At 37.5% G+C, this 24,813-nt stretch overlaps 2 protein-coding genes across 2 annotated transcripts; both read right to left on the reverse strand.

Annotated features, from left to right (window-relative positions):
* On the reverse strand, nucleotides 1-14,659 carry LOC132092181 (poly [ADP-ribose] polymerase 1). Its single transcript, XM_059498308.1, has 23 exons — nucleotides 14,415-14,659; nucleotides 13,602-13,764; nucleotides 13,357-13,472; nucleotides 13,048-13,262; nucleotides 12,600-12,681; nucleotides 11,845-11,961; nucleotides 11,538-11,714; nucleotides 11,274-11,442; nucleotides 8,819-8,959; nucleotides 8,349-8,591; nucleotides 6,694-6,759; nucleotides 6,466-6,598; nucleotides 5,920-6,115; nucleotides 5,462-5,590; nucleotides 5,243-5,326; nucleotides 5,001-5,123; nucleotides 4,788-4,916; nucleotides 4,590-4,688; nucleotides 3,122-3,274; nucleotides 2,522-2,649; nucleotides 1,205-1,266; nucleotides 977-1,091; nucleotides 1-832 (listed from the first exon to the last, which is right to left on the reverse strand). The coding sequence occupies exons 1-23, from the start codon at nucleotides 14,535-14,537 to the stop codon at nucleotides 751-753; spliced, it is 3,045 nt and encodes a 1,014-aa protein (XP_059354291.1). The 5' UTR covers nucleotides 14,538-14,659; the 3' UTR covers nucleotides 1-750.
* Nucleotides 14,660-15,271: 612 nt separating this feature from the next.
* Nucleotides 15,272-23,244, reverse strand: LOC132092182 (adenylate cyclase type 8-like). The gene is made up of 18 exons (XM_059498309.1): nucleotides 22,346-23,244; nucleotides 22,005-22,154; nucleotides 21,724-21,854; nucleotides 21,317-21,428; nucleotides 21,043-21,170; nucleotides 20,712-20,870; nucleotides 20,311-20,512; nucleotides 19,993-20,178; nucleotides 18,917-19,017; nucleotides 18,582-18,786; nucleotides 18,241-18,339; nucleotides 17,982-18,154; nucleotides 17,812-17,878; nucleotides 17,505-17,663; nucleotides 17,059-17,205; nucleotides 16,868-16,960; nucleotides 16,646-16,766; nucleotides 15,272-16,165 (listed from the first exon to the last, which is right to left on the reverse strand). The coding sequence occupies exons 1-18, from the start codon at nucleotides 23,234-23,236 to the stop codon at nucleotides 15,741-15,743; spliced, it is 3,549 nt and encodes a 1,182-aa protein (XP_059354292.1). The 5' UTR covers nucleotides 23,237-23,244; the 3' UTR covers nucleotides 15,272-15,740.
* Nucleotides 23,245-24,813: the final 1,569 nt, after the last annotated feature.

Raw genomic sequence — 24,813 nt, forward strand, 5'->3', positions numbered from 1 at the left:
TAAGCCAAAAACGGTTTTATTTATGATGCAAAGACATCTGTCAGGACAGCAGCAGCTTCTTGCCACAAAACCGTAGTGGAGCAACATTTACCAAAAAACTAACGATTACAAGTGCACGAGTACAGCAGCCGCCATTGCTTTTAGTTTTTCATTGCCATTTTAGTTGGCCAGAGTACATTTTAATAAGGGACATCAAACTGAAAAACAAAACTGGCAAAGTAGATTTAACATACAAAACATCTGTCCATACATTGGCAATTCTAGTAAAAGGTTACTCACTTATGGCAGGCTATTTGCTAGCTTACAACATTTTTTCTAAAACCGTACAATCTCTTTTTTTATATCGAGAAGACAAACAAAAATGTACACTAGATGTGTAACCGTTAACCTGATTCCAGGTTTAGCAAAACTATTTAAACAAAGAAAGCCTATGAATCAAATGGAAGACTGTCTACCTATCATCATTGGTAGCTTAGAAGCAAGATCTCCACAGATAACTCTTTTCTGTGATTATGTATCCTCTGTTCTGTATTTTGCAATATTTGCAACAATGCTATGATACGTTTAGATATAGCCACTTAACTCCAAACTAACAGATTAGAGCAACAGAAAATGTGCTGCCGAAGCACTAGAGAACTGATTTAATCTTTTGTCAACCCATATGCTGCTTGGTCTTGGTGCTAAAGCTGTGGCAGTGGGCTTCAGTGGTGTCCAAAAGCCTGTCCACCTGGACACATCTCATCTGCTGTCTCACCAGAGAGAGGTCTGGTAGTTGAAGCGAATCTTCAGCAGGTATTTCAGGTTAACCTGAGCAATATCATACACAATGTACCTGGAGGAAAGTTAGAGTCAAGGGAAACTGTGAAAGACAGTGAATGTGCAATTGTCTAAATATATTTGAGATGTACATTTACCTAAAACAACAGATAAACAACAGCAAGGAGGAAAATGAACAATGCAGAAAACAAAAGGATACTCGTTGTAGAGCAGGCTTGTGTCTTCAGTGTTTGTGTTGATGCCTTTGCCCAGAGGAACATCCACTCCATTCAGAGATACAGTAGCTCTTGGGTCTGGAGCAGTGCTTCCCAAACCTTCATTCAGATGTTAAAACATTTCTGTCAGAAACTTCTGTACCTTTTGAGCTTTAAACATTTTAAACAACAGCTTAATAAAAGGTATCTTTCTGAATGAAGAGCCAGCTTACCTTTTACACTGTGTTTGCCCTTTGGTAACTTTGTAATGTGTGAGGCCTTTTTCAATTCATGCCTTCGAATAGAAGAAAAAAAAAACAGAATCAGATCTTTAGAGTAGAAAATGACAACAATGAATCATATAAGTGCATTTTGCAAATATACTTTGCATATATTTTTACTAATTTCAAACTGCTGACGTACACTTCTGTTAAAAAGTTTGGGGTCAGTTAAAAAAAAAATGAATACAAATAGTAATAATACAAATTTATTAAATGTAAAATAAGACATTTTAAAAATATTCAACTTATTTTGTAACTTATTACAAAAGCCATGTAAAATAAATGCTGTGCTTTTTAAGAAAAATGTAGTGTGGCTTCCACAAAAATATTAAGAAATATTTTCAACATTGAAAATAATAAGAAAAAGTAATTTATTTAAATGATACTCTAAATAATAAACTAAAACTGCCAGTAGGTGATGGTAAATGTCTTAATGATTAAGTTATCGAGTCATTTATTCATTCGTTGATTCGTTCAAATGGCTGATTCATTTAGGAGTGAAGTAAATTGTCACCATCAGACCGATTGGTGTGTGACATCAAAGAACCGCAAGAGCTTAGAGAGCAGATGACTCCTTGTGCTTTTGAATCACTCTCGCTGTACTTTGATGTCATACACCGTTCGGTCTGTGCAACGCACTTCAAAGCAAACGCGACTATAGCCAATGGTTCAACGCACCAAATTAATTCAAAACATGGATTAAGAAATGAAATGCCACTGCGGGTTGCTCAGAGATGAACAGTTCTGCTTTGTCTTTATCTTCTAGTTGGCAAAATTGAGCAAAACACAACATTGTGTCTAAATAATGAAATGTTGTATAAAAGATGAGTATCACATTTGCACTCGTGTGATATTCCCCTTAGCCTACTGCTCGTGTGATATTTTTTAACTACTGTATGTGATGCAAATATGAGACACAATCTCAAACGGGTGTTTTGCCCCGTATTTTGAATTTTAGGGACATTTTCTAGGCTCCATTGCGCTGTAAGTTGTTGCCCTGCCTCATATTAGTCATTAATTGACTGTATGAAATGGCAGATGATCCAGGTAGGTCTGGGGTGGGGCAAGTGCATTAAATGCGTTATTTTTAACGCGTTATTGTTCTCCATAATTAATTAATCTAATTAACACATTGAATGATCCGCCCTAATATATATATATATATATATATATATATATATCTTACTGACCCCAAACTTTTGTACTCTAGAATATTAACTTGTTAAAATGTAGTCATCTTGAAACTAGGACAAAAGGAGCATCTCTTACATGTTTCCGAGGGCAACTTCTCCTAACAGGAGGAGGCCAACAGGATCAGCCTGAGACGTGTGGCAGTAGTTTGCACTCTTCGACACCATGTCAGCAAAGTAAACACCTTTGCCAAACATGTAACCTGTCTGTATTAAAAATCACATAACCAGAACAGATATGGTTAGAGTACAGTCCTATTGCCTGTGTGTCAAATGTCAACGTAAGGGGTCATGAAATGTGACCTCAGAGGATAAAATGCTTGGCACTGCCATATCTTTAAATAAAACATGTTTTAAAAAACGGCAAAAAGTTTACAATAATTGGAAAAACAGTCCGTTGTGAAATGTGAAAAACTATCAATTTTAGATTTCTGTTTATCTGTATCTTTCAATCACTCAGGCGCATTGTTTAAAATAAATGGGCATTTCAGAAGCGTAGAAAACATATATTTTAAATTTTTACTGTAAAGTAACCTCTTATTTGTACAAATATCAAGAACATTCATGAGCACTTGAAGATAGAAACTGCTCCATTACAGTTATTAATCAACAAAGGTTTTTGCATGCTCTTTTTTTCCAGAGAGAAGCAGCCAATGGCAATGAAGGTGCAGACACTTACCACTGGAGCTTCAGGAGGAGCGATACGCAGACCCTGAGAGAGGATACCAGCGTAGTTAGTGGTGCGGGAGCCGTGCCACAGCAGCTGCCGGTTGTGTAATTCTCTGAAGGGCCGGAAACGCTGGGACTCACCTTCCCTGTCGATCTTAAAGATCTAACAATACAAAAACGCAGTAGTCAGAGATAATAGTGTTATTTTACAGCTATGGTTCAATTCATTTATGAAGCAATAGTTAAAGGGTTAGTTCACCCCAAAATGAAAATGATGCCATTAGTTACTCGCCCTCATGTTGTTCCTAACCCGGCAAGGTCTATGTTCATCTTCAGAAAACAAAATAAGATATTTTGATGAAATCGGAGAGCTATCTAACCCTCAATAGACAGCAACGCAATATGAAACTCAGAAACGTAGTAAATACATCGGTAGAACAGTCAACGTAATTCTGGGAAGAAGAATGGTTAAGTAAATTAAGTTATTTTTGTTTTATTTACACAAAAAATAAAAATAAAATAAAGTATTCTCGTAGCATCGCAAAACTGAAGTTGAGCCTCTGATGTCACATGAACTATTTTACCGATGTATTTACTATGTTTCTGGACTTGGGAACATTTCAGTTTCCTCGCTGTCTATAGTGTCAGATAGCTCTCCGATTTCATCAAAAATATCTTAATTTGTGTTCCGAAGATAAACGAAGGTCTAATGGGTTTGAAAAGACATAAGGATGAGTAATTAATAACAATTTTCATTTTGGGGTGAACTAACCCCTTAAAAGATAAGTTCATTTTCAAATTTGAATTCAAATATCCTGATAATTTATTCACTCCCATGTCAGAGGTTTATGTCTTTTTTTCTTCAGTCGAAAAGAAATTAAGGTTTTTGAGGAAAACATTCCAGGACTCTTTCTCCATATAATGTACTTCAACGGGGACCAACGGGTTGAAAGTCCAAATTGCAGTTTCAATACAGCTTCAAAGGGATCATTTGTGGTTAAAAAGTATATAAATTTGTTTTTTTATTTAGAAAATGACCGATCGTTTCACTAGATAAGACCCTTATCCCTCAGCTTGGATTGTATAGAACCCTTTGAAACTGCACCGAAACTGCAATTTGGACCTCCAACCCATTGGTCAACGTTGGAAGCCAACTATATAGAGAAAAGTCCTGAAATGTTTTCCTCAAAAAATGAGCGAAAATATGCAATTTTGTGCAGCTGCTGATTTTGATAGGGTTGAAAAAAGTATGCAATTTTGATAACCTGGAATGTAAATCAATGAGACCTTTATAACAGTACTGTAGACTCATTGCATAAAATACATATAAATACCACTCTATATTTCCCAATAATATGTCCTACCAAGATTATATTTAAATGTTTAGTTTTTTTTTTTATAAAAGTTCGGTAATTATAATTGTGGAGGCAAAACAAATAATGCATATACAGTAGGGTTAACAACAGGGTTAACCTCACCTCCTCAACATCCAGTGTGTAGGTGTTGTGAGTAGCAGCGTGTGTATTCTTCACATATTGAACGATAAGCTGAGCCTCACTTGATGACTGGTCAACCACCTATAAACACAACATCGGTATCAATCACTACAACAACATGACCACTTCATGGTAATAGAGATGGATACTTCACAGCTCTTCCAGTGAAAGACATATTACCTCAATTTTGGTTTTGAGTTTCTCATAGTTAATATCGATGGGATCTTTCTTATTGTCCTCCACTCCTCCTCGTAGCAGGCTGTAGGCCACCTCGATGTCCAACAGGTTGTCCAGCATTTGCACCTTTTGCTATAACGGATATGCAACAGAATTGAGTATAATCACATCAAGACTGTTGTCGTGACATTCTTTAAATGGTTGCCCAAGTCATACCTGTATGTAATCCGTGTTATTCAACAGTGGTGGTTTCTTCATACCGAAGTCGTGAGGTATCAGTGTGTAGAAGCGATTGGACAGATCTAAGATCTGTGCTTCTGCTGCGCTATCTGCCAAAGCCTGCAGAAATGAATGAAAGCAATAAGGACGTTAGGATGAAGGAAACTGAAATAGGAAGAACTGGGCTGTTAATACATATATAGGGTTGAGATCCAGCTTTCAGAACCACTAAGACAAACCTGTTGGACCTCACTCAGGAGGGAATAAGCACTCTGGATCTGTCGCTTACTCAGTTTTCCCAAAGGCATCTTCTGCAAGTCAATCTGTAGAGGAGAAATTACAAAAAAAATTTACCAACACATATATGACCACAACAAATATAGATTGTTTTCCTGCTATTTTATTGCACTTTTATTGTCTTACATTTTCTAAAAAATAAAAGAAAGAAATGAACACACCTCAAACTCAACCATGGCTTTCTTCATGCTCTCCACATCAAAGATCATTCGGATGAGGTCTTGGATGGGTTTGTCCAGCTTGGACTTGGCACCTGCGCTCGCAGTTAACTTCTTCACTGCCTCTTCGTCCTAGGTACATAAACAATTTGTTTATCACTATGTTTATATTTGTAGGCTCTCCATCAGAGGATCCAGGACCCAGTAGAAAGCCTTAGCACACTTCCAATGTGAAATGGCTTTAAATTATTTCAAAGACAAGACAAAAGAAGGCTTAAAATTAGCTAAAACAGCAAAAAATCAAGATGTAAACTGAAATCATATTCCTTAACACCTGACATTTTTTATGAACCAGGTTTCTCATGATCTTGGATACCCTGGATATACTGCATGAGGGAATTTTAAAATCACACTCTCATGTTTCCAACAGTGCTCTGGCTTGATTTTACTCCAGTTCTTACCTGTCCGTAATCAATCTCTAGAGGATAAAACTTGTTGGGGTATTTTGTGAAACTGCTGGAGGCCCAGGCATTTCCAGTCTTTTCCTCATACACACTGCAGAAATTGTCCATGGCAGAGTTCTTATCATAAAAACTGTCCAGTTTGTTTCCCCCAATGGTAGTGCCGACTCGACCCCATGACCTGAACACCCAGTATCTAAAAAAGCAGCATAAACATGCCCAAGACAAATCAGGTCAAATAAATAAAAGGTCTTTTTAACATAAAAAGTGTAAACTGAACCGATTCATACCCTAAATTCACACTTTTATAAGAGAAATACCTTATGGGAAACATTTGCAAAAAAAAAAAAAAAAAAGGTTTTGAAGCAGCTATTGGTTAAAATGCTGCTTGCAAAGTACTAACCATTACATCAAAGAAACTTGTATATACAGTATGAAATTGCTATGGATTATCTATATTGTACAATTAAATTGGCTGTCTAATAATGAACAAGTTCTGTGTTTGGGATAAAATGAAGTATATGTAAGAGGAATCCAAATGCTCACTGTTTCATGACGTCATCCTCCAGCAGCTGTAGTTTGTAGTATGAATTTGTCCCTCTGACGATGTCCACGAGACCCAGTGTGGCACTGTAAATCTTCCCATTCTGATCCAGTACGTGAGCACAGTTTTCCAGACCTGAGCAATCAATTCATGATTAAGGCACTGCACAAACTAAGTGTAGTGAACAAATCCAAACAGAACATACCGTCTGAAAAATGAGTCCGTCTCACCTGAGTCTGGATCAACTGCTGCCCCTCCTTTCACTGTCAGTTTCATTTTCTTCGATTTGCTTCCACCTATCGAAGTAAGAAAACAGGACTGATATTCAGCAAGTGTTTAACAATCCCTTTTAAGATTTACACATAAAAAATCCTGTCAATGCATTTGAGCGTATATATGTATTGAATAGGGGTGTAACGGTACGTGTATTCGTACCGGACCGTTTCGGTACAGGGCTTTCGGTACGGTGCACGTGTGTACTGAATGACCGAATGCAATATTTTGTTTGCGGAACATAGGTACATTTTCGTGTTTCCAAACGAACATTAAGTGGCAAAAGTCTGCAGACCAGGATCTTGTCTTCACGACAACAATATCTATACTTCATGTTGAGCATAAATATAAAGCTTACTGATAAAGGACACCGTCAACAGTATTGACGGCAAAATAGACTATGTTTGACAGGTGCAATATGCCAGTGTGTCACCAGCCTAAGGTTTTCAAAAGGCATCACGCGAGTGTGAACATCACTACAACTAGGAAAAAAACGATTGTAATTCAAACGCAGCTCCCGTCGGCATTTAAACAGACCTTTGCTCTTAATTCCAATCGGTCCAACGCAATAACGAAATCGGAGCAGGTCTAAAAACTTAAACTGTTGATGCTGCATTTTACACTTTGGAAAAGTTATATATATATATTTTTTAAATATGAGCAGGCCTACAAGCTGGGATTGGTAATGCTGCACTGTAATCATAGTTATTTATTTATATTTTTCATTATATTTTATTATATGATATTGGTTTGAGACAGAGTATTTTATTTAGTGGAGAACTTTGCAGCAGTATTTTATTTCTTATTCTTTTTTTATTTTAAATATGTTTTATTAAAAAGTATTTAAAAAAAGTGTAAACAAATTGTTAAAAAAAAGTTTATAGTAATAAACAACCTGCAGTTTAATGTTTGCATTTCTTTCCCTTACTGTACCGAAAATGAACCGAACCGTGACTTTAAAACCGAGGTACGTACCGAACCGTGATTTTTGCGTACCGTTACACCCCTAGTATTGAACGTATATAAATGAAATTCAATCCTAGAACAAAACTACAACTTCAAAAGAAAAACATTTATTTCTTAATGCATGTCTTAATGTTTTCAAAAGTGGATAATATATACCGTATATATATACACACACACTTGCTTATTACTAGCATATTTGCTGTTTATTAGTACTTATAAAGCAAATATTGATGCCTTATTCTGCATGACCATATTTTGGATCCCTTATTTTAACCCATCCCATAACGACACTTATCAACTACCTTACTAACTATTAATGAGCAGCAAATTAAGAGTTTGTTCAAGAAGAATTCTTAGTTATTAGTGAATGTGTTCCCTATTCTAAAGTGCTTCCATTATAATATAATAATTTAAATCATATCACTTCCTAACATGTTTCACCTAATAAAATCCTGCCTAAAATAATTTGCCATATTAAGTTTCACTCTGAAACACTATTATTTAATTTAAATGCATTATGAATATAATTGAAAGTCTTTCAGTAAAACTTAAATAATTAAATTTCATCTGATGCAGGTGCATACAGGAGTCAAATATTTGTTCTTTCTTTATATGTTTTTCAGGAAAATTTAAATGCCTCTCTTACCTTCTTCCTCTTTGACTCTGCCTGTACTCTTTGAGGACTGAGCGCCAGTGGATTTGGAGGCTGGGGCTGCAGCCTGGGACTCAACTTTAACTTCAGCACCCCAGGGTGAGATGGCATGCAGGGAGATCAGCTCCTGGAGGGCCTTGCCGGACCCCTTGATGTCAGTGAGGAAGTCCTCTGCCACCACACGCACACCTGCGTCCCTCACCTCTTCCATCTTCTTACTCATTTTTTCAATCTCCTCTGAGATACAAGAGGAACAGACGCCAACAAATAAACAAGTTAACGAAAAACCGGAAGGGACAAATCGGCAATTACAAGCAGGACACCTAGTTAACAAACACACCTCGTTTTGTACTGAGCATCACTTATTTTAGTCAGTCTGCAAACATGCCAAACACAAAATCTGTCTACTCGGACAGCATGGCAGCTCACTAAGGTTTGGAAAAGAGTTAGAGAACATCACTCACTCTTGCTGCTGAGGCACAGAGCAGCTTTGTTGGCAGTGCCTGTGATTTTTCCTCCCAGTTCTTCCACTGCATTTTTCAGCTCATCTTTGTTCTTTCGAAGTTTTCCCACAGCCAATAGCTTCAGTCCTGTCAGAGGCTTGTCTAGATGATATATTGAGAAAAACAAACTTTACTCATAAAAATTGAAAGAGCGTTGCATCATAGTAACCACTTAATGTGTTTGCCAAAGGATCAGTTTTTCAGAGAATAATAAATAAAACTAGCTGCAGACCCAAGCAACTGTCCAATATCTGGCCATTTTGAGATCAGACGTTTTTCCATCAACACATTTTAAAATGTTTCCCCGCCAGCATTTTTGAAAAATAGTTTCCAGCCACCAACAGCAATTTTGAGGATTTTCACTAAAATTTGATGGCCTACAGTATATTTAGCTGTATGAATATTTGAATGTGCAAAACACCATAAAGATCAAAGCATCTACTCTTAAACAAAAAAATCTGTTTTATTCTAGCTTAAAGCATTGTTGTTGTTTTTTTTTTTTTAAATCAACACTCGAATTTTGGAAGGTTTCATAAAAATGTATAATTTTGAGCAACTTTTTTTTTATTATCAAAAACTACATCTGGAGAATATTCAGTACGATTATCAAAGCGTAAATCGTTTTAATCAAAACCTCCGAACCTTGCACAGCCATGTACCACTACCTGGATCAACAATTTGCTCTGTGACGCAGTGATGCAGTTTTCATTTATATGCAGTCTATTGCTTATTATATGCATCCGTTTACATAAGATATTGTTAGTTTTTCCATGCTGTTCACATGTGTTTTTGTTCAGGAGGTATTGTACTCGTTCAGAAGATGTGTAATAGTGCCCCCTAGTGTATAACAGTGAAAAAGCCATAAAAAAAAGTGGAGGGGAAGTGTTGTCTTCTAAATGATGAGATAACTTGTCAATGGCGGGGAAAGGGTTAATATGAATTTATGAATAGCACAAGAAATTCTGAATGTAACAGGGATCCAGACCAAAAAAAATCTATTATAAGAAAAAAATGTTTAAGTGCCACTGAAAAAACGTGTTTTATTTATCAATTCTTTTTTCAGACATTTCAGTCGTACTGTCATGCGTTTATGTTATGTCTCATACTTTCTTCTCTTTATTAGCATTCCTGGGAACTATGGTTCACTTAAAATGGGAACTAAACATCTTTTTTTGAACTTGAGAACTATAGACAGTTACAAAGAATTGTTTAATACACAGAATCTGTGCCAATTTTACAGACCATAACCATGTCAGCATCGCTTGGCCATTGAGTGTGGTTTAGACTCCACTTCAATGCATCCTATAAATGTTGTCACGTCTTGCACACTGCACACACCTGTCTGTTTTTCTTCATTAACATGCAACTATATAGGTGGTTTTGAATTTTATCTTTTTCATTTCTTTTATCATTCTTTATTATGTAGACAACAGGTTATGTAAAAATATGAATATACAATATAGCGCACATATTAAGCAAAACTATCCTCTTTATAGGTATTTTTTCTACTCACATTCACCCATTCACTCACTCATTCATACACCAACTGCAGTGTCAGCCATACAAGGCGCCATCCAGCTCGCCAGGAGCAGCTGGGGTTAGGTGTCTTGCTCAAGGACACCTCGACACTTGGTGTCGAGCTTGATAACAAGAAGCCAAATTAGTACAGATTATAAATGAGAATTGTTAATGATACTGTTAATGTCCACACAGCTGATAGCTTTACCTGTTGTAGTTTGGTCAAGTTGTGCATGAGAAAGACACTGCTTTTCTGCACTTTAACTTTACACGTCTCTGTCATTTTTTATCTTACATGCACATTTTTACATCATAACATGTATATCTATATAGTCCCTAGTGGAGATCTCAGCAAAAAAAACTAGCAAATTAATATTTAGTTTTATGCCCAGTCTGGAGCCCTGAAACATCAAGATGCAAATAACATTTTGTCTCTGTAATTTATTAAAATGAATAAAAAAGCCACAGTAGCCTCCTAGTGTCCACAACTTTTATTTCTCACTTTTTTCTTTATTTTCCCAAATAAAATTTGATGTTGTACTAAAGCTAAATCTATTAAATTATTAATCTAATAAATCAGAAAAAAACAATATATAACTTAAAGAAAAATAAGAAATGTTTCTAATTAGCTTTAAAACTAAAATAAATAAAATAACAGTGACAAAAGCACATACAATTCCTAAAACACTGTTGCAACTTGACCAGAAAATACACATTAAACGAATTACAAATATTTCTGTATGAATTTTAACTAAATAAAATAATTTCACTAATTTTGTGTGCATCTTTTGCACCTTGCTATCATTATTTGTGTGGGTATCCACTGTTCAGTAACCTACAATGATTGACCACTAAATAAGCCCCAGTATTTCTCAAGGTTTCTCTCGGAGTCACTGACCTGCAGGCACCTCCGTGAGGTTCTTACTGGTGGCAGTGGACACGCTCAGGCCGGCTGAGGTCACAGCAGCAGCAGAAGGGGTGGGGGCTGCAGGAGGGGCATCTTTGGGAAACACACGGTCCTGCCGTTTAAACTTAAACTTCTTCAGGAATGGAATCTCACTGAACTCCTGAGGAAGAATGACATTTGCAGGACATGTTAGGTGCTGAAATTCACCTGCATGCAGATGTGAATACCCAACTACCACAGATCTACAGCACTTACCTTAGGAGTGACCCAGTCTTTGCGATCAGGCGTCTGAATCTTGAATACACACTTGGTCCACGCAGAGATGTTTCCTGTACAGTAGTACGCATCACTCTTAAACACAAGCTGTCCTTTGCAAGTCTCACAAGGCTTCAAGGACCCAAAAGCCATGCAATCTGAAAGCAGGTCTATGATCTGTCAATTAAATAGACACATTTCATAAGAGAAATGATACACAAATATTAAAATGACGTTTGATGCTGCTATTGAAACTGACAGTGGTCAAATCAGCATGTCAGTAGTTTTCCTGTTTTTTCACACTTACATTTGACTCCCCAGAGGGAACTTCCTGATTGTTGGCAATAAGCAGTTCCTTCATGTCATTGACAGAACAGAATTTCTTCAGCTTGTCCTTAATTCCCCAGATCAGCTGGCTTTGCTCCTAGAATACATCAGGAACCGGACAAAAGCATTTTCAGACTGATATACTTTCTAATTTATGGAAAAAAAAACTAAGAGCAATCAGCTAAAAGTCTGGGGAAGTTGTGGCCTAGTGGTTGTGGGTTTGAATCTTGGCCTGGCAATACCACGACTGAGGTGCCCTTGAGCAAGGCATCGAAACCCAAACTGCTCCCCGAGCGCCGCAGCATAAATGGCCACCCACTGCTCTGGGTGTGTGTTCACGGTTTGTGTGTGTTCACTGCTGTGAGTGTGCACTTTGGATGGGTTAAATGCAGAGCACGAATTCTGAGTATGGGAGAATGACACATCACTTAAAATTTGGGAGAAAACACTATAGTCTAATTTCTACAAATAGCACAACTAATGTAATAAAATTCTTAGGTTTCTTCTGGTAATAGATAAATAACTTATTAATGCAAATAATAAAGTGTATTTGAATAAATAAATATTCAGTAATTCCATATAATTCTGTTAAGATAATAAATAGATAGGCTAATCAGCTAAAAAGCCTGCACCAAAATCTCTACATTATATTGGTGCAAACTAATTTTTTTACTATAAGCAAAAGTTATCCATAATAATCCTAGCCATAAGAAAGATATCAGACACAACTCATACCTTGAGTTTCAGCTCCAGTTTTTCATCATCTTTCTTCTGTTTCTTGGAGACTTCTCCATCTACATCATCTATCTTTCTCTTCCTGAGAAAGAAAAAAGACAACTGGATGCATGAGCATAAAACACTTTATGAAAACACAATCTATTGCATTTATATCCTAAGGACATAATTTGAAAATTCAGTTCTTTGCCGCTGATTCCACCTTGTGGATCTGAGTTAATCCTACAGAGAGAATTTGGTCTCCTCTGAGAGGGTTACATCCCAGAGGCTCTTCTAACAGTGGACCTAATTTGAATTTACAGTACTTTTTAAATAGATGTTTGGTAGCCAATTAATTGGAGCACCCCTATCTTTTAATCTGAATAAACAAGTCAAAAGCATCCTAAAGCGGTGCTTATATAGTTTGATGCAACATGACAGCAACTTAAATAAGAAATTGCAAGCTCACCCTTCATTCTTCACTGCAGGAAGTCTTTTCTTCAGCTCCTTTTTGTCTTCATCTCGAAGAGCTGCGAAACCTTTGAGCTGGGAGGCACTGTATTCTGGTTTAAACAATAGCTCCTCACGGCGACCCACAAAGCAGCCCGTGTGGTACCAGCGATCGATTAGACCAAGCTGAGGTTTCTCTGGGTCCACCGTCTTCTTTGACACACGGATGTGGTCCTGAACACCAGCAGGGAAGAACAGATACACTTATAACTAACTTGTTGTGTTCAAAAGCATCATTTGTTCAACAAAAGGTAATGCAAAAATGCACCTTTTCGATTTTTTGATCACATCCTTTGCAGGTGCTTCTGTTGGATTTGGCGTACTCCACTGCAAAGTCATTCAGTGTCTTCTCCCCTTTAGCTGCTCCCTTCTGCTCTCCTTTCCCTGCAAAGCAATTAGAATCAATGAATTAATGAAGACTTAGTGACTCAAGCCTAACCACTTTGTAGCTCATATGGCAAACTCAACAAAGCAAAATCAGTGCTTAGGTTAAAAGGAATATTAACAAATCACCTTCTGTAGCACCTCCGCTCTCAATGGCTTTCTTCACTTTTTGCTGGTCATCCCAGCGGAGATCAGTAAATCCAGATATGTCAGAGGGTGACTGTACTGCAGCCCGGAGCCAAAAGCAGGAAAAATGGTGCCAGTGGGGCACTTTGCCATCAAACATGGGAGACTGTGGAACACAGACAGGTGTTGGACCATTAAACAAGAAATAACCAGCTGAATACAGCAACCGTGTTATGCAGCAATGCATGAAATGCATGCAAACTGAAACTGAAAGCACATAACAACATAATGTCACAGCAGTCACCAAACTGGTTAGTTCTGGTCCTATAACAGCTGAGAATTTACAGCTTAACAGATCACGTCTTAACAAATAAAGGGTAAAAGATAGACAAAAATAGACATGACTTGGCCATTTAAAACACGTTTTTACTGGGCTTCACTGTATTATCAATGCATTGCTAACATAACACAGTTTTCTGTTTATTAGTCCCACAAAATCAAAAGCACCAAAAACAACATTCTTCTTTACATTTGTTTCTTGCTAATGTTGCCCAAAACATCACTTAAAGCCAATGTAAACCGATGACCATAAGAATTCAGTGCTGATTTCTAATATTCTTTCCTTCCTTGACTGTGCACCATTTAAACTCCTCCCGGGCCTGAGATTCATTTAATCACATCCATACATTCGTGTAACGTTATATGCAATCGCATCGAGTACACCTAGAACATAAATGCAAAACCCAAATGCATTTCCAAAACCACAGATGTTATTGTATCAGTTACTATTGCCTGAAGTTGCACACAATTCCTCACCTGCACCATAATGGCCATTCTCAGCGAGTCTTTTGCTATGTTTTCTTTGCATTTCTTGCAAGAGGCCCGTCCGCTTTTCGCATACTCGGCTTTGTAGAGTTTGTCATCCTGTGAATCAGCCATTCCTCCGTTTATAATTGTGAAAAGCAGAAGTTTCCAATCTAACTGTGGTCAGAAAGGCCAACAACTACACTGCGCTCAACCCGCGTGCAGAAGCACCCGCGCAGAATACCAGCCCAAACCAATCGAGTCTACATTCCTCTAGAGTGATTAGTTAATCGAACTCAGAGCTACTGGCGAATACCTGTAGTGTTAAAGATTGAAATTCAACACTGCAATTTTATAGCCTCGTTTTAAACAACACAACACTTGTATCTCCATATTGGTAAGAAACATAGATACAACATAGATAGAAGAGTCGATATGTTTCAATTATAACTTTAATAAATTATTAATTCACTCGTAGAAGTCCATTACAAAAGATAAGTAAGCTATGTGCTTCTTCAAAAAATACCTTTCTGTCTTATTATAGGTCCTTACGTCTTCTTTAAAACAGCAGAGGTCAAATAATTATAGCTACAGTTATAGTATTTTGAGGGGGAAGTGTTTACCATGGTAAAGCGTTTTTGAAAGGAATGGGATGAGCTATTTTACTCAACTTTGTCATATAATAAGAACTCTGCTGAGAACGCAACTGGATTTCTAGCATAAAGAAAAGAACAGACAAAAGGCAGATACATACATTTATTTTCATTCATTCATTTAAATATGCAAATTGTGCTAATATACAAATGCATGTAATTGGATTCACAGTACTATAAGAAAGAATAATTTATATAAAACTATATTTTAACCTTAAAAACAAGTATTATAGATGTTAAAAAATATGTAACATCTTCTGAATCTTCTTTAATAATCCTGTGAGATACACAATTATTTTTTGAGATCATAGAACTCATAAAGAAGTAACAGTTTGAGCACACTTTGTATCTATGGTACATATGAGTTTTTTTTTTTTTTTTACTTTATACTGTCAGGCATGTATGAGAAACAATTCTGTAAACTGTATTTTTCATGTGATTTTCTGAACATATTTACATTGGCTGTAGTAAAGTGAAATCTAGCGTATCAAGAACCTCACTAAATGTGTGAAATTTATGAAAATATACAGTATTTATGAAATGGGTACAAAAAATAATTATTCTACTTTATAGACAAATCCATATATGAATTTTATATGATATTTGAGGTATCCTCTTAAAGATGAAGGCAGTGTTTCAACTGGGGCCCCTCAAATTATGGTAAATATAGGTTTGATGCTTCATATCATAATTTTAAGTTGTCAAAGTTGTTGTTTGGCAGAGTGAAACCTCCATTGGTACCTCTCTGTTTCTCTCTGTGAATGGCCTGTACAAGGTCAAAGACCACAGCGGCAAGCGTGGTCCCCCTCCGTCCGTTCTTTTCTCTGTCTGTAATCCCGTTTCTTGACAGCTGACGCCTTTTGGTGCTGATGAAGTATGTTCGGATATGTCCTTTTCTCTCACTGACACCCTTTATGTATATCTCACCACGCAACTCTAGCACAAAGCCCCATTCTTCTAGAATATTACGTGTGGCCTCAGGGACCTGAATCCTTCCACTGACTCCAGTGCTGTCCATTCGACTTGCCAAATTCACTGTCATGCCCCAGATATCATACTGCGGTTTAGTGGCACCGATGACCCCAGCAACAACAGGACCATGGGCAATTCCTAGGGGGTACATTGAAATTACTCATATATACTCATGGTTATTGGCATAAATTACAGGTAACTGTATAGGCTTCATATTCAGAGTACCTGCCATATTTAAGGAGATATAAAAAAATAAAATAAAATGAAATTAAAGTGTTAAATGACCAGGGTTTGTCAAAATCCAAAAACGGCAAGTCGAAGGCATTTGATCCTATAGGTGTAGACTGAAATTGAAGTTGGTAATAGCTGAAAAACGTAACTGTAAGTTAGCAGAACTTAGCTGAACATGACATGAGACAAAACAAGACTGTGAGAAACATAAGTACAGTCTGTTCAATCTGTCATACAACCCATATTTTGTGGAAATGTATTGTGACTAAAACCCAGGTGCACAACAAGAGTACAAAATATTTTCTTCTATTTCTATTTACAGCCTCATTCACATCAAAATTAAATATGGCATATACTCTGACTGGGGTCTATTCATTGACCCATTACCAACGCGGAGCTGGAAATTGTTTGAGGAATGTTTTTTGTTGATTTCTTTAAGGGTCTCTTTCATAGCCAGAGCGAACAGAACCAACTCACTGAGATGATGCCAGTCATTTACAACACGAGACTGTCAGGATAGAACACAGAACGATTATGGTGCATAGACAGTAAATGGGAAATTCCAAATGTATATATTCAATAAAAAAGGCTGTTTTTAACATGGTTTACCTGTTTATCAGGTGATAGACCAGATGCTGCCATGTAGCAACTCCCAATGGTTTTGATTTTCTCAATGTCCAAAAAATATGACTCCTCCAACAGCTTTTCCAGGGAGAACCAAAAACAATGATGGCTTTGTAAGAAACACTGAGAGATAAAAACAACAGTAAAAAAAGTATAACCTTTGATCAAAGTCCTACCTCATCGAAGTCTGCAATGATCTCATTGAGCAGTCTGAGAGACTCAACTCCCTCGTGATTGATCTCCTTCTGCTCGTAGTATTCATTAAAGCCAGCGATGGAGGCAAACATTACCCCCACCTCATCATAGGACTGAGAATACAGCTCCTGGGTAAATATAACATGAAGTTTGGGCCTTTAGTTGGTCTATTTAGTTTATTAGTGGTGCATCATTATGACCATAGGGATCTAAATGATACCTTAAATTGCTATGGACATTAATTTTACCTAAAACTGTGTTGAGGTGTGGTATTTTTCATCTAAGCTATCAGACTTTCAGTTTTCACCTGGTGGATGATAAGTCCAACCTAACACCATGGGAGCCATTTTTGCAAAGGCAAGCACCACTCACATTTTCAGTCATAATTAACATCGTCACTGATAGTGGCTTTCATATGACTCTATACCTGATCATGTCTGTTCCTCTCTAGGAAGTGACGAGCAACATGTGCAGGCAGGATGTTATGCAGCAGACTCTCATTGTGTTCCCTCAGATCTCTCATCTCCTGCACTTCCTGCTGAGCTTGCAAACGCCACAGGAAGTCTAGCCGTGTTGTTGCTTCCCACTGAATTAGGGAATAAGCAAGATCCAGATAATATGGATGTGTATTACATTTTTCCTACATTTTCCCATTCCCTGCCAGATAAATGGATACATGCTATAGAGAATACAATGCTTCAGGGTAATGCATTGTCAAAACTGAATACTCATACCTGTCGACCATTGTAGAACACAGCTATGACAAACATCGCCATCAACAGAATTGAGACTCCCTTCCTTCTGAGGTAGTGGGACCATGTGAGTATGAAATGCAAATAAATTATAATCATATTTAAAGGCATTTCTAAATCAAATATGTTAGAGATCTAGCATAGACACTCACCTGCTTGACTGTTCCTGCTCTGGTTCATGTAGATACAGTACGTGAAAGAACACTTCAATGAAGTAAGAATACATGACCACCACCAACAACAGAATAGCCAACTTTAAGAGAGAGCTCAGCCTCAAGAACACAGCACAGGTCACCATAGAAACCACCCCGCTTAGAAAAAAGAACTGTATGCATAGATATAATAGGCATGAAATTGAACAACAGGTAGGTGTAGTCTTCATAACAGAACTGTTTTATACAGAAGTCACACCTCTGGATATGTGCAGGCAGTAAGGGGCTTCTGGCTGGTCTTATATCCCTCTGTTTCACTGGTGCTTATTTCTCTGGTCTCAGTAGAGTTACACCATATCTGCATAATCACAAGATGAAAAACTACTATGCCCAATGATTCTTGTATCAGCTACCTTAAAGTTACAAGCCTTGAACTTTATCCACTATGCCACAGCACCCGAAATAACTATATATATTATGTTTGAACATGTATACTCTAGAGACAAATTGATGACGTTTAAAGCAGAAGATCAGAAACTTAAACTTTTATGGCCTCAGCATTCCAAGTTGCATAAAAAAATTAATTTATGCAAGGCTCACCATGTCAAACAGAGCCATGCTAAAGTTGATGGATATAGCTGTGAGAGTGAGGAGGTTCCGCATACTGTTGTTTTCATGGATCCAGCAGCAGAACTGTTGAAGGACACTGGGAGAATGTCTGAACTCTTCGGCCAGGACCATCATAAGCAGTAATAGATATCCAAGCAAGAACAGAGCGAACTGCAATGCTGTGCAGTAATACAACCTGTAGGTAAAACAATGAACAAAGAAGGGAATGGAGGGGAAGTTTAACATATCTAAGCTCAATGGTTTGTAAGAGTGACAGAAATATAATCTTATTCAGGTGCTGAACATCGATTGACTAGACTCTTTACCTGGGTACAGGAACGAGGGCTTGGACAGCCATGAGAAGAAGAAACGTGATGAAGGAGCATACTAGATTGGTCTTAAACATCTCATCCCTTACCTGTGAGAACTGAAACATGAAGCAAAATAGTCAGTTTTTTGTTTCAGAAGACACCCTTGGACTTAGAAAGAATCAAATCTTAGGGTACATACACATTTCAGTAACTACATAAGTTTTGATCAAGTGGAAATTGCTAAGTGATTTATATGATCAGTGAAACAGGGTTGTGGAACACTTAAAGGATTATTTTTTTTTTAAAAAATAGGCTCATTTTCCAACTCCCCTAAAGTTAACAGCTGAGTTTTACCATTTTCAAATCCATTCAGCCAATCTCCAGGTCTGGTAGCACTTTTTTTGCTTAGCTTAGCATAGGTCATTGAATCTGATTAGACCATTTAGCTCAAAAGTGACCAAAGAGTTTCTATATTTTTCGTATTTAAAACTTGACTCTTCTGTACTTACATAGTGTACTAAGACAGACTGAAAATTAAAAGTTGTGATTTCCTCGGATGAAATGTCTAGGAACTTTACTCTCATTCTGGCTGAAAATAGTCCCCAGCTAGTTTGTGTAGTTGCAACAATAGCAGAGTTGCTGGAGACTATTTTCAGGTGCTGCGTTATATCATTGCGCCTGCTGCACCCATGGTGTGGCAGCAAAGTGCTTTGATTATTACGCCAGAATGAGAGTATAGTTCTTAGTCATATCAACCTAGAAAATCACAACTTTTCATTTTCCATCTATCTTAGTACACGATGTAACTACAGAAGAGTCAAGTTTTAAATAGGAAGAATATAGAAACTCTTTGGTCATTTTTGAGCTAAATGCTAACGATCTAATCAGAATTAATGATCTATGCTAAGCCAAGCTAAAAGTGCTACTGCCAGACCGGGAGATCGGCTGAATGGATTCGAAAACGGTAAAACTCAACTGTTTAATTCTAGGGGAGTTGGAAAATTGGCCTATTTCTTTTAAAAATTTGTGTTCCTTTAAAAGCCAATGAACTGTTTTCATGTTACAGACATGTCACATCCTGCCCATTATACCTTCTCCTCAATATGTGTATCCTTAAACACCATCGTAGCTGAAGTGATGTGCTCCTGACGCATACGCTCACTGCTGCGGAGATCAATAGCATGCTCTATCCGTTTGTTGATCTCTTTGGATGTAGATCTGCACACTGAGGATGTAGGAAGTTGTGTGTAAGAGCCGTGGGAGAAGGAAGCCAAGATCTGTAAGTTTACAGTTCACCAGAGGAGAAGACCCATTATACAAAAATTGTAAATCATTGTCAATGTTTTTCTTTCTTCTACTGAAAGAGAGCAATACACAGATATTAAATCAATTATGTTGCTAAATAGAACCTCTTTGTTCCAGGAGCGGTAGTTTTGCCGAGTTTTAAAATGATCTGCTTCAATTTCATCTAGATCCTCCTCCTTGTGGCAGATAAGGAAAGTGTCAATCTTGTGTTTCCGTAGGAACTCATTGCGCTCATATCCACGCCCGTCCTCCGTTTGGTAGCTTCCATCCAGGCAGTCCAAAGTAGCACGTGAAATGTGGATACGTCTGTTGACATCGTAGACAGTCAAAAGAGAGTGATGCACACAATTGTAGATCTTTGTAAAAGCCAAGTCAAACTTTTGAAGCATTCGTATCTAGTTTGTTTGAAGCCTTAGAGCAAAGACTTGAGGCAATGTAACATTGGGATGTGTTTATATGATGTTTACTTCTGGTAAATCTCCTTAATGAAGTTTTGGTCACTCACCCAGGGATCCCCCCTGCTTCAAGCATGTTGGCAATGCCTACATCCCTGGACCACACATCAAACTGCCATTTTTGTAGACCCAGAACCCCACAAAGAACAGAGCCAGAGTGGATCCCAATTCGCATATCCATGTCAAAATTCAGTTGTTTCCTTACAGATCTACGAATATACAGATAGAGGTCCTTGATGACTTACTGTACAAATAAGCTCAGAAGTATAGTAAATTAATATCAGATTAAGTCACAAATATATGTGGACCCACTAATTCTAACTCTACAGAAACACAGTGAACTACTTATTTGGTAATACAGGGAAAGGCACTGCGTTGTACCGTGTGGTGCTGATCATAGCTAGTCCCATCTCCACACAGCAGCGTGCATGTGCTCGCTGAGGCTCTGGTACCCCTGATACACAGTAGTAACAGTCCCCTAATATTTTTATCCTCAAGCAGTCATATTCCTAGAAAGAGGAAAAACAAAGGAATCATCAATTGAACAAGTCTTATAGGTGACTTTGAAAATGTACTTTGGTGTTTTTCAGTGATATTAAATGATACAAATCTGTTGGAAGTTCTAAAATCCCAACTTCAGAAAATTAAAGCATACCTCGACTAGCCGGTCAAAACGTCCAAAGAGCTCATTGAGTAAACACACTAACTCCTGAGCAGACATGTTCATGGATAACAGTGTGAAGCCCTTAATATCAGCAAAGAGGATGCTAGAAAGGAAAGATAATGAGTGAAATAATGATGAAGACTGACAAATAACTACGGGAAATAATTTTCATTATACAAGCAAAACTGCTTAAGATATTCAGTGTAATGTCTTACTAATTTTATAAACAGTTTTTCTGATCTAAAATCAGTAAGTAATGAATTGCATCTTTCCATAAGTATCTAAATTGTAACTGCTTTTGAAAACCAAATGATCTCAGCTAATGGAATGGTCAGAGTATATTCATCTTTACTGTATAAATATCAATGAAACATGCCTTGTTAGAAGCTATGAGATACCTGACATCTTTATACTGATGGATATATATTTTGTGAAACTCTTGTGGATCAAGCTCATCATCCATAGAAGTCATATCGGTAATCATCTCCAAGGCCACAAAGCGGGGCAAGATTGACAGCACCAAACGCTCCTGAGGAGGGAACAAACTCTGTCCTAAAATATTTTTTACTTATCCATCTTTTACACATATGAAATGTTCATATTAAAACAAATGTGTTAATAGTACTGGACAAAGGATACTAGATTCTTAGCACAACATAAAGAATTCAAGTTCTCTTGCCTGTCTCTGGTTTTCCGTTTCTAGTTTCATGCGGCCTTCGATGCAGCGGCGTGTCTCAAGAAAGGCTTGTCTCTGGGACCGGTCGGTCAGGTAATGGATGAACAGACCTGCCACATTCATGCTTGTGTATAGTAAAGCCTTGGCAATAATCTAAAGACAAACCAAGAGGGCCATTGAAAACTAATCTCTAACGAACTAAAGGGAAAGGAAATGGATGAAACTAGGAGAACTAGTCTGACAGATTATTTTTCTGGTAAGCTATAGGGAACTCATCAATCACCATATGCGTGGTCATTGACCTTTCCATATATCTATCATCCATACACCCAATCTATCTATACCTTTCTTAGAAGTCCCACTTCGCTGACATGACGTATTGTCTCTGAAGTGAGGTGCAGTATGGAAGTGAGGGTGCCAGCTCCAATAGCCCAGAACAGTGGCAGTGGCAATAGGGTGTATGTTGCAAACAGGGTGAAAAGAACATACCAGGATTGGTCTCTTTCCAACCCATATGCCAGCCCACCCAATACCTGAGCAGTCTGTGACAACCAGCTAGCCATACCAGCATAATGCAACCATCTTGGAGAATGTGAGCGTTTACAGGTAAGTACCAAAACACACAGGGCAATTGCACAAGCCATGAAGAACCCCGTAAAACAGCCTAGCAGTATGTCTGAACTGTCAGGCACCAGTGCCAGGTAGAGCAAAAGCAGGTGCAGTTTGGCAGCTGCATCAATAATGTTTGTGACAACTAATGAGGTTCTTCTAGTGTGTGAGGAATGACGTTGGTAGAGCTTCTCAAGGTCTTTGGATTTGAAGATGTGTCTCAATGTTGGCACATACACCCCATGGATGATGTGGCCCCAGTGCACAAAAAAGTCAGCATCACTGGCATAGTCTGCAGATGTTCTAGTCTGAGTACTGGATGAACTGCTACGTTCCCCGAAAAAGGAGGGATGAACTCTGGCAACCGAGGAACGCCGTTTTGTTATACCCCGTGATGCTTTGCTGCATATTTGTTGGTTGATTTCCTCAATGTAGGCATCAGTGACATGAATTTTCCGGGCCGGCTCGACGCCAAACTGCTGTCTCAGCCCCCGTTGGCTGATGATGTGTTTCACAGCATTCTGCCATAGCAGTTGTTTGCGCCGCAAGCCTGGCGACAGTGGAGTGGGTATACAAGATGGTGGCAGCATCTTGTGCATGTCAGATGTGTCACTGAATGTTACCATGCCAACTACAGGTTTATCTTGCCACCATTACCCGTGAGATAGCGACTCGCTGAATCTCTCTTCAGAGTTTAGGTGGCCCATTAGGGGTCATCCTCGTCTGAAATGAGAAAAAGGGGAATTACATCACATTTATTTTCTCTGAAGCCAAAAGGACTCGGCTTCTGCTTCTGAAATGAAAAGTAAAAACTTTTACATTACAATTTTTGTTGTTTACTGTATTAGTTAAATAAGTTACAACATTTTATGGTATCGTTCACACCATCAGAATTTTAAACTGGACCTGTGATGTCACCATGTGCTCTAAAAGAGGCTGCCAGATTTAGCACTGAGCTACATAATACTGTAATCTGCTATAAACAATCCCTTTCTGTGTGACTCTGTATCAACATAGAAAACCCATCCTATTTCTGTGATCCCAAATTAAACCAGCTTTTCCTCAGAAAGCATAGATCAGTTAGCAGATTTCAGGTGTAAACAGAAGCTTGCAATGCAAGAGATCTTTCATGAAATCATTACTGCAAAGTACAATACAGTGTAAATATTTTAAAATATAAATATTTTAACTAAAACTAGATAATAGATTTGAATAAACAAAAGCAAAATGCTGGTATAAAAATTCTGAATACAGTAATTTGTTTACAAATATACAAATATATATATATATTTTACCTACATATTAGGGGAAAAATATGTAAAATAAAAACATACAAAAGTGGTTAAAACATTAATTATTAGTGGTCGACCAATATATCGCAAAGGCCGATATATCTGCCGATATTTGGCATTTTTCAAATATAGGCATCTGCCCAGCAGCAGTTTTAATGTTAAAGTGACATGAATCTGACGCACAGATGCCATTGGCCCATGCCATTATCAGGTGGCATGTGTCAGTGTGAACAGTGGCATGTGTCACTAAAACAAGAGACGAAGGGTTTCGCACCTTCTGTAGTGTTTGAAAAACATATAACAGACTGTTAAATCCGTTTAATGGGCATTTATTTAAAAATCAATAAATTCAGCCTTTTATTTAGTATTTTTTTGTTACAATTACAGCTGGTCAACTCATCTGCCAGTCACAACTGTAGGCAACATACTGCAACATGATCATGACAATGTCCAGTGACACAGGACACAGCTGTCCAAATGTCTGAATGTCTGTTTTTCAGTGGCATGTGTTAATACAACCTTGATATTTTACATTTGTCAAAAAAAAAAAAATTCATAGTTGAGCACTTAAAGAAAAATATTTATATCTGTTGATGTTTTGAACTAAAAAATAATACAAATATTGATAACTTTAATTGAAAGACAAATTATTAATTGGATGAAGTACTGCTTGAAAACCTTTTTTCAGTGTATGGTAATTTACAGAGAAATTTGGTTTTGTCTTTTATTGGAACCAAAAACACTGAAAACCTTGAGTTTCCAACAAAACAAACACTTTCTGGAATACAGTACAGTACACTAATGTTGGTTACAGTGTTTACTTCCTTTTTAAATATATTTTAATTAAATATTTATTTGTGAAAAATAATTTGTCATCCTAAGTATAAGTATGTGTATTTTACACATTTATT

This window comes from Carassius carassius, chromosome 18 (assembly GCF_963082965.1).
Source record: "Carassius carassius chromosome 18, fCarCar2.1, whole genome shotgun sequence".
Lineage (NCBI taxonomy): Eukaryota > Metazoa > Chordata > Actinopteri > Cypriniformes > Cyprinidae > Carassius > Carassius carassius.

Coding starts and splice junctions, on each gene's coding strand:
- LOC132092181 (XM_059498308.1), bottom strand. CDS start 14,537: ATGGCTGATTCACAGGATGACAAACTCTACAAAGCCGAGTATGCGAAA. Junction 8,592..8,818: donor TCTGTGCCTCAGCAGCAAGA/GTGAGTGATGTT, acceptor CTTGTATCTCAG/AGGAGATTGAAAAAATGAGT. Junction 5,327..5,461: donor AAGCCATGGTTGAGTTTGAG/GTGTGTTCATTT, acceptor TCTCCTCTACAG/ATTGACTTGCAGAAGATGCC.
- LOC132092182 (XM_059498309.1), bottom strand. CDS start 23,236: ATGGTAACATTCAGTGACACATCTGACATGCACAAGATGCTGCCACCA. Junction 20,179..20,310: donor ACCGCTCCTGGAACAAAGAG/GTTCTATTTAGC, acceptor GTAAACTTACAG/ATCTTGGCTTCCTTCTCCCA. Junction 17,206..17,504: donor AGAGGAACAGACATGATCAG/GTATAGAGTCAT, acceptor ATATTTACCCAG/GAGCTGTATTCTCAGTCCTA.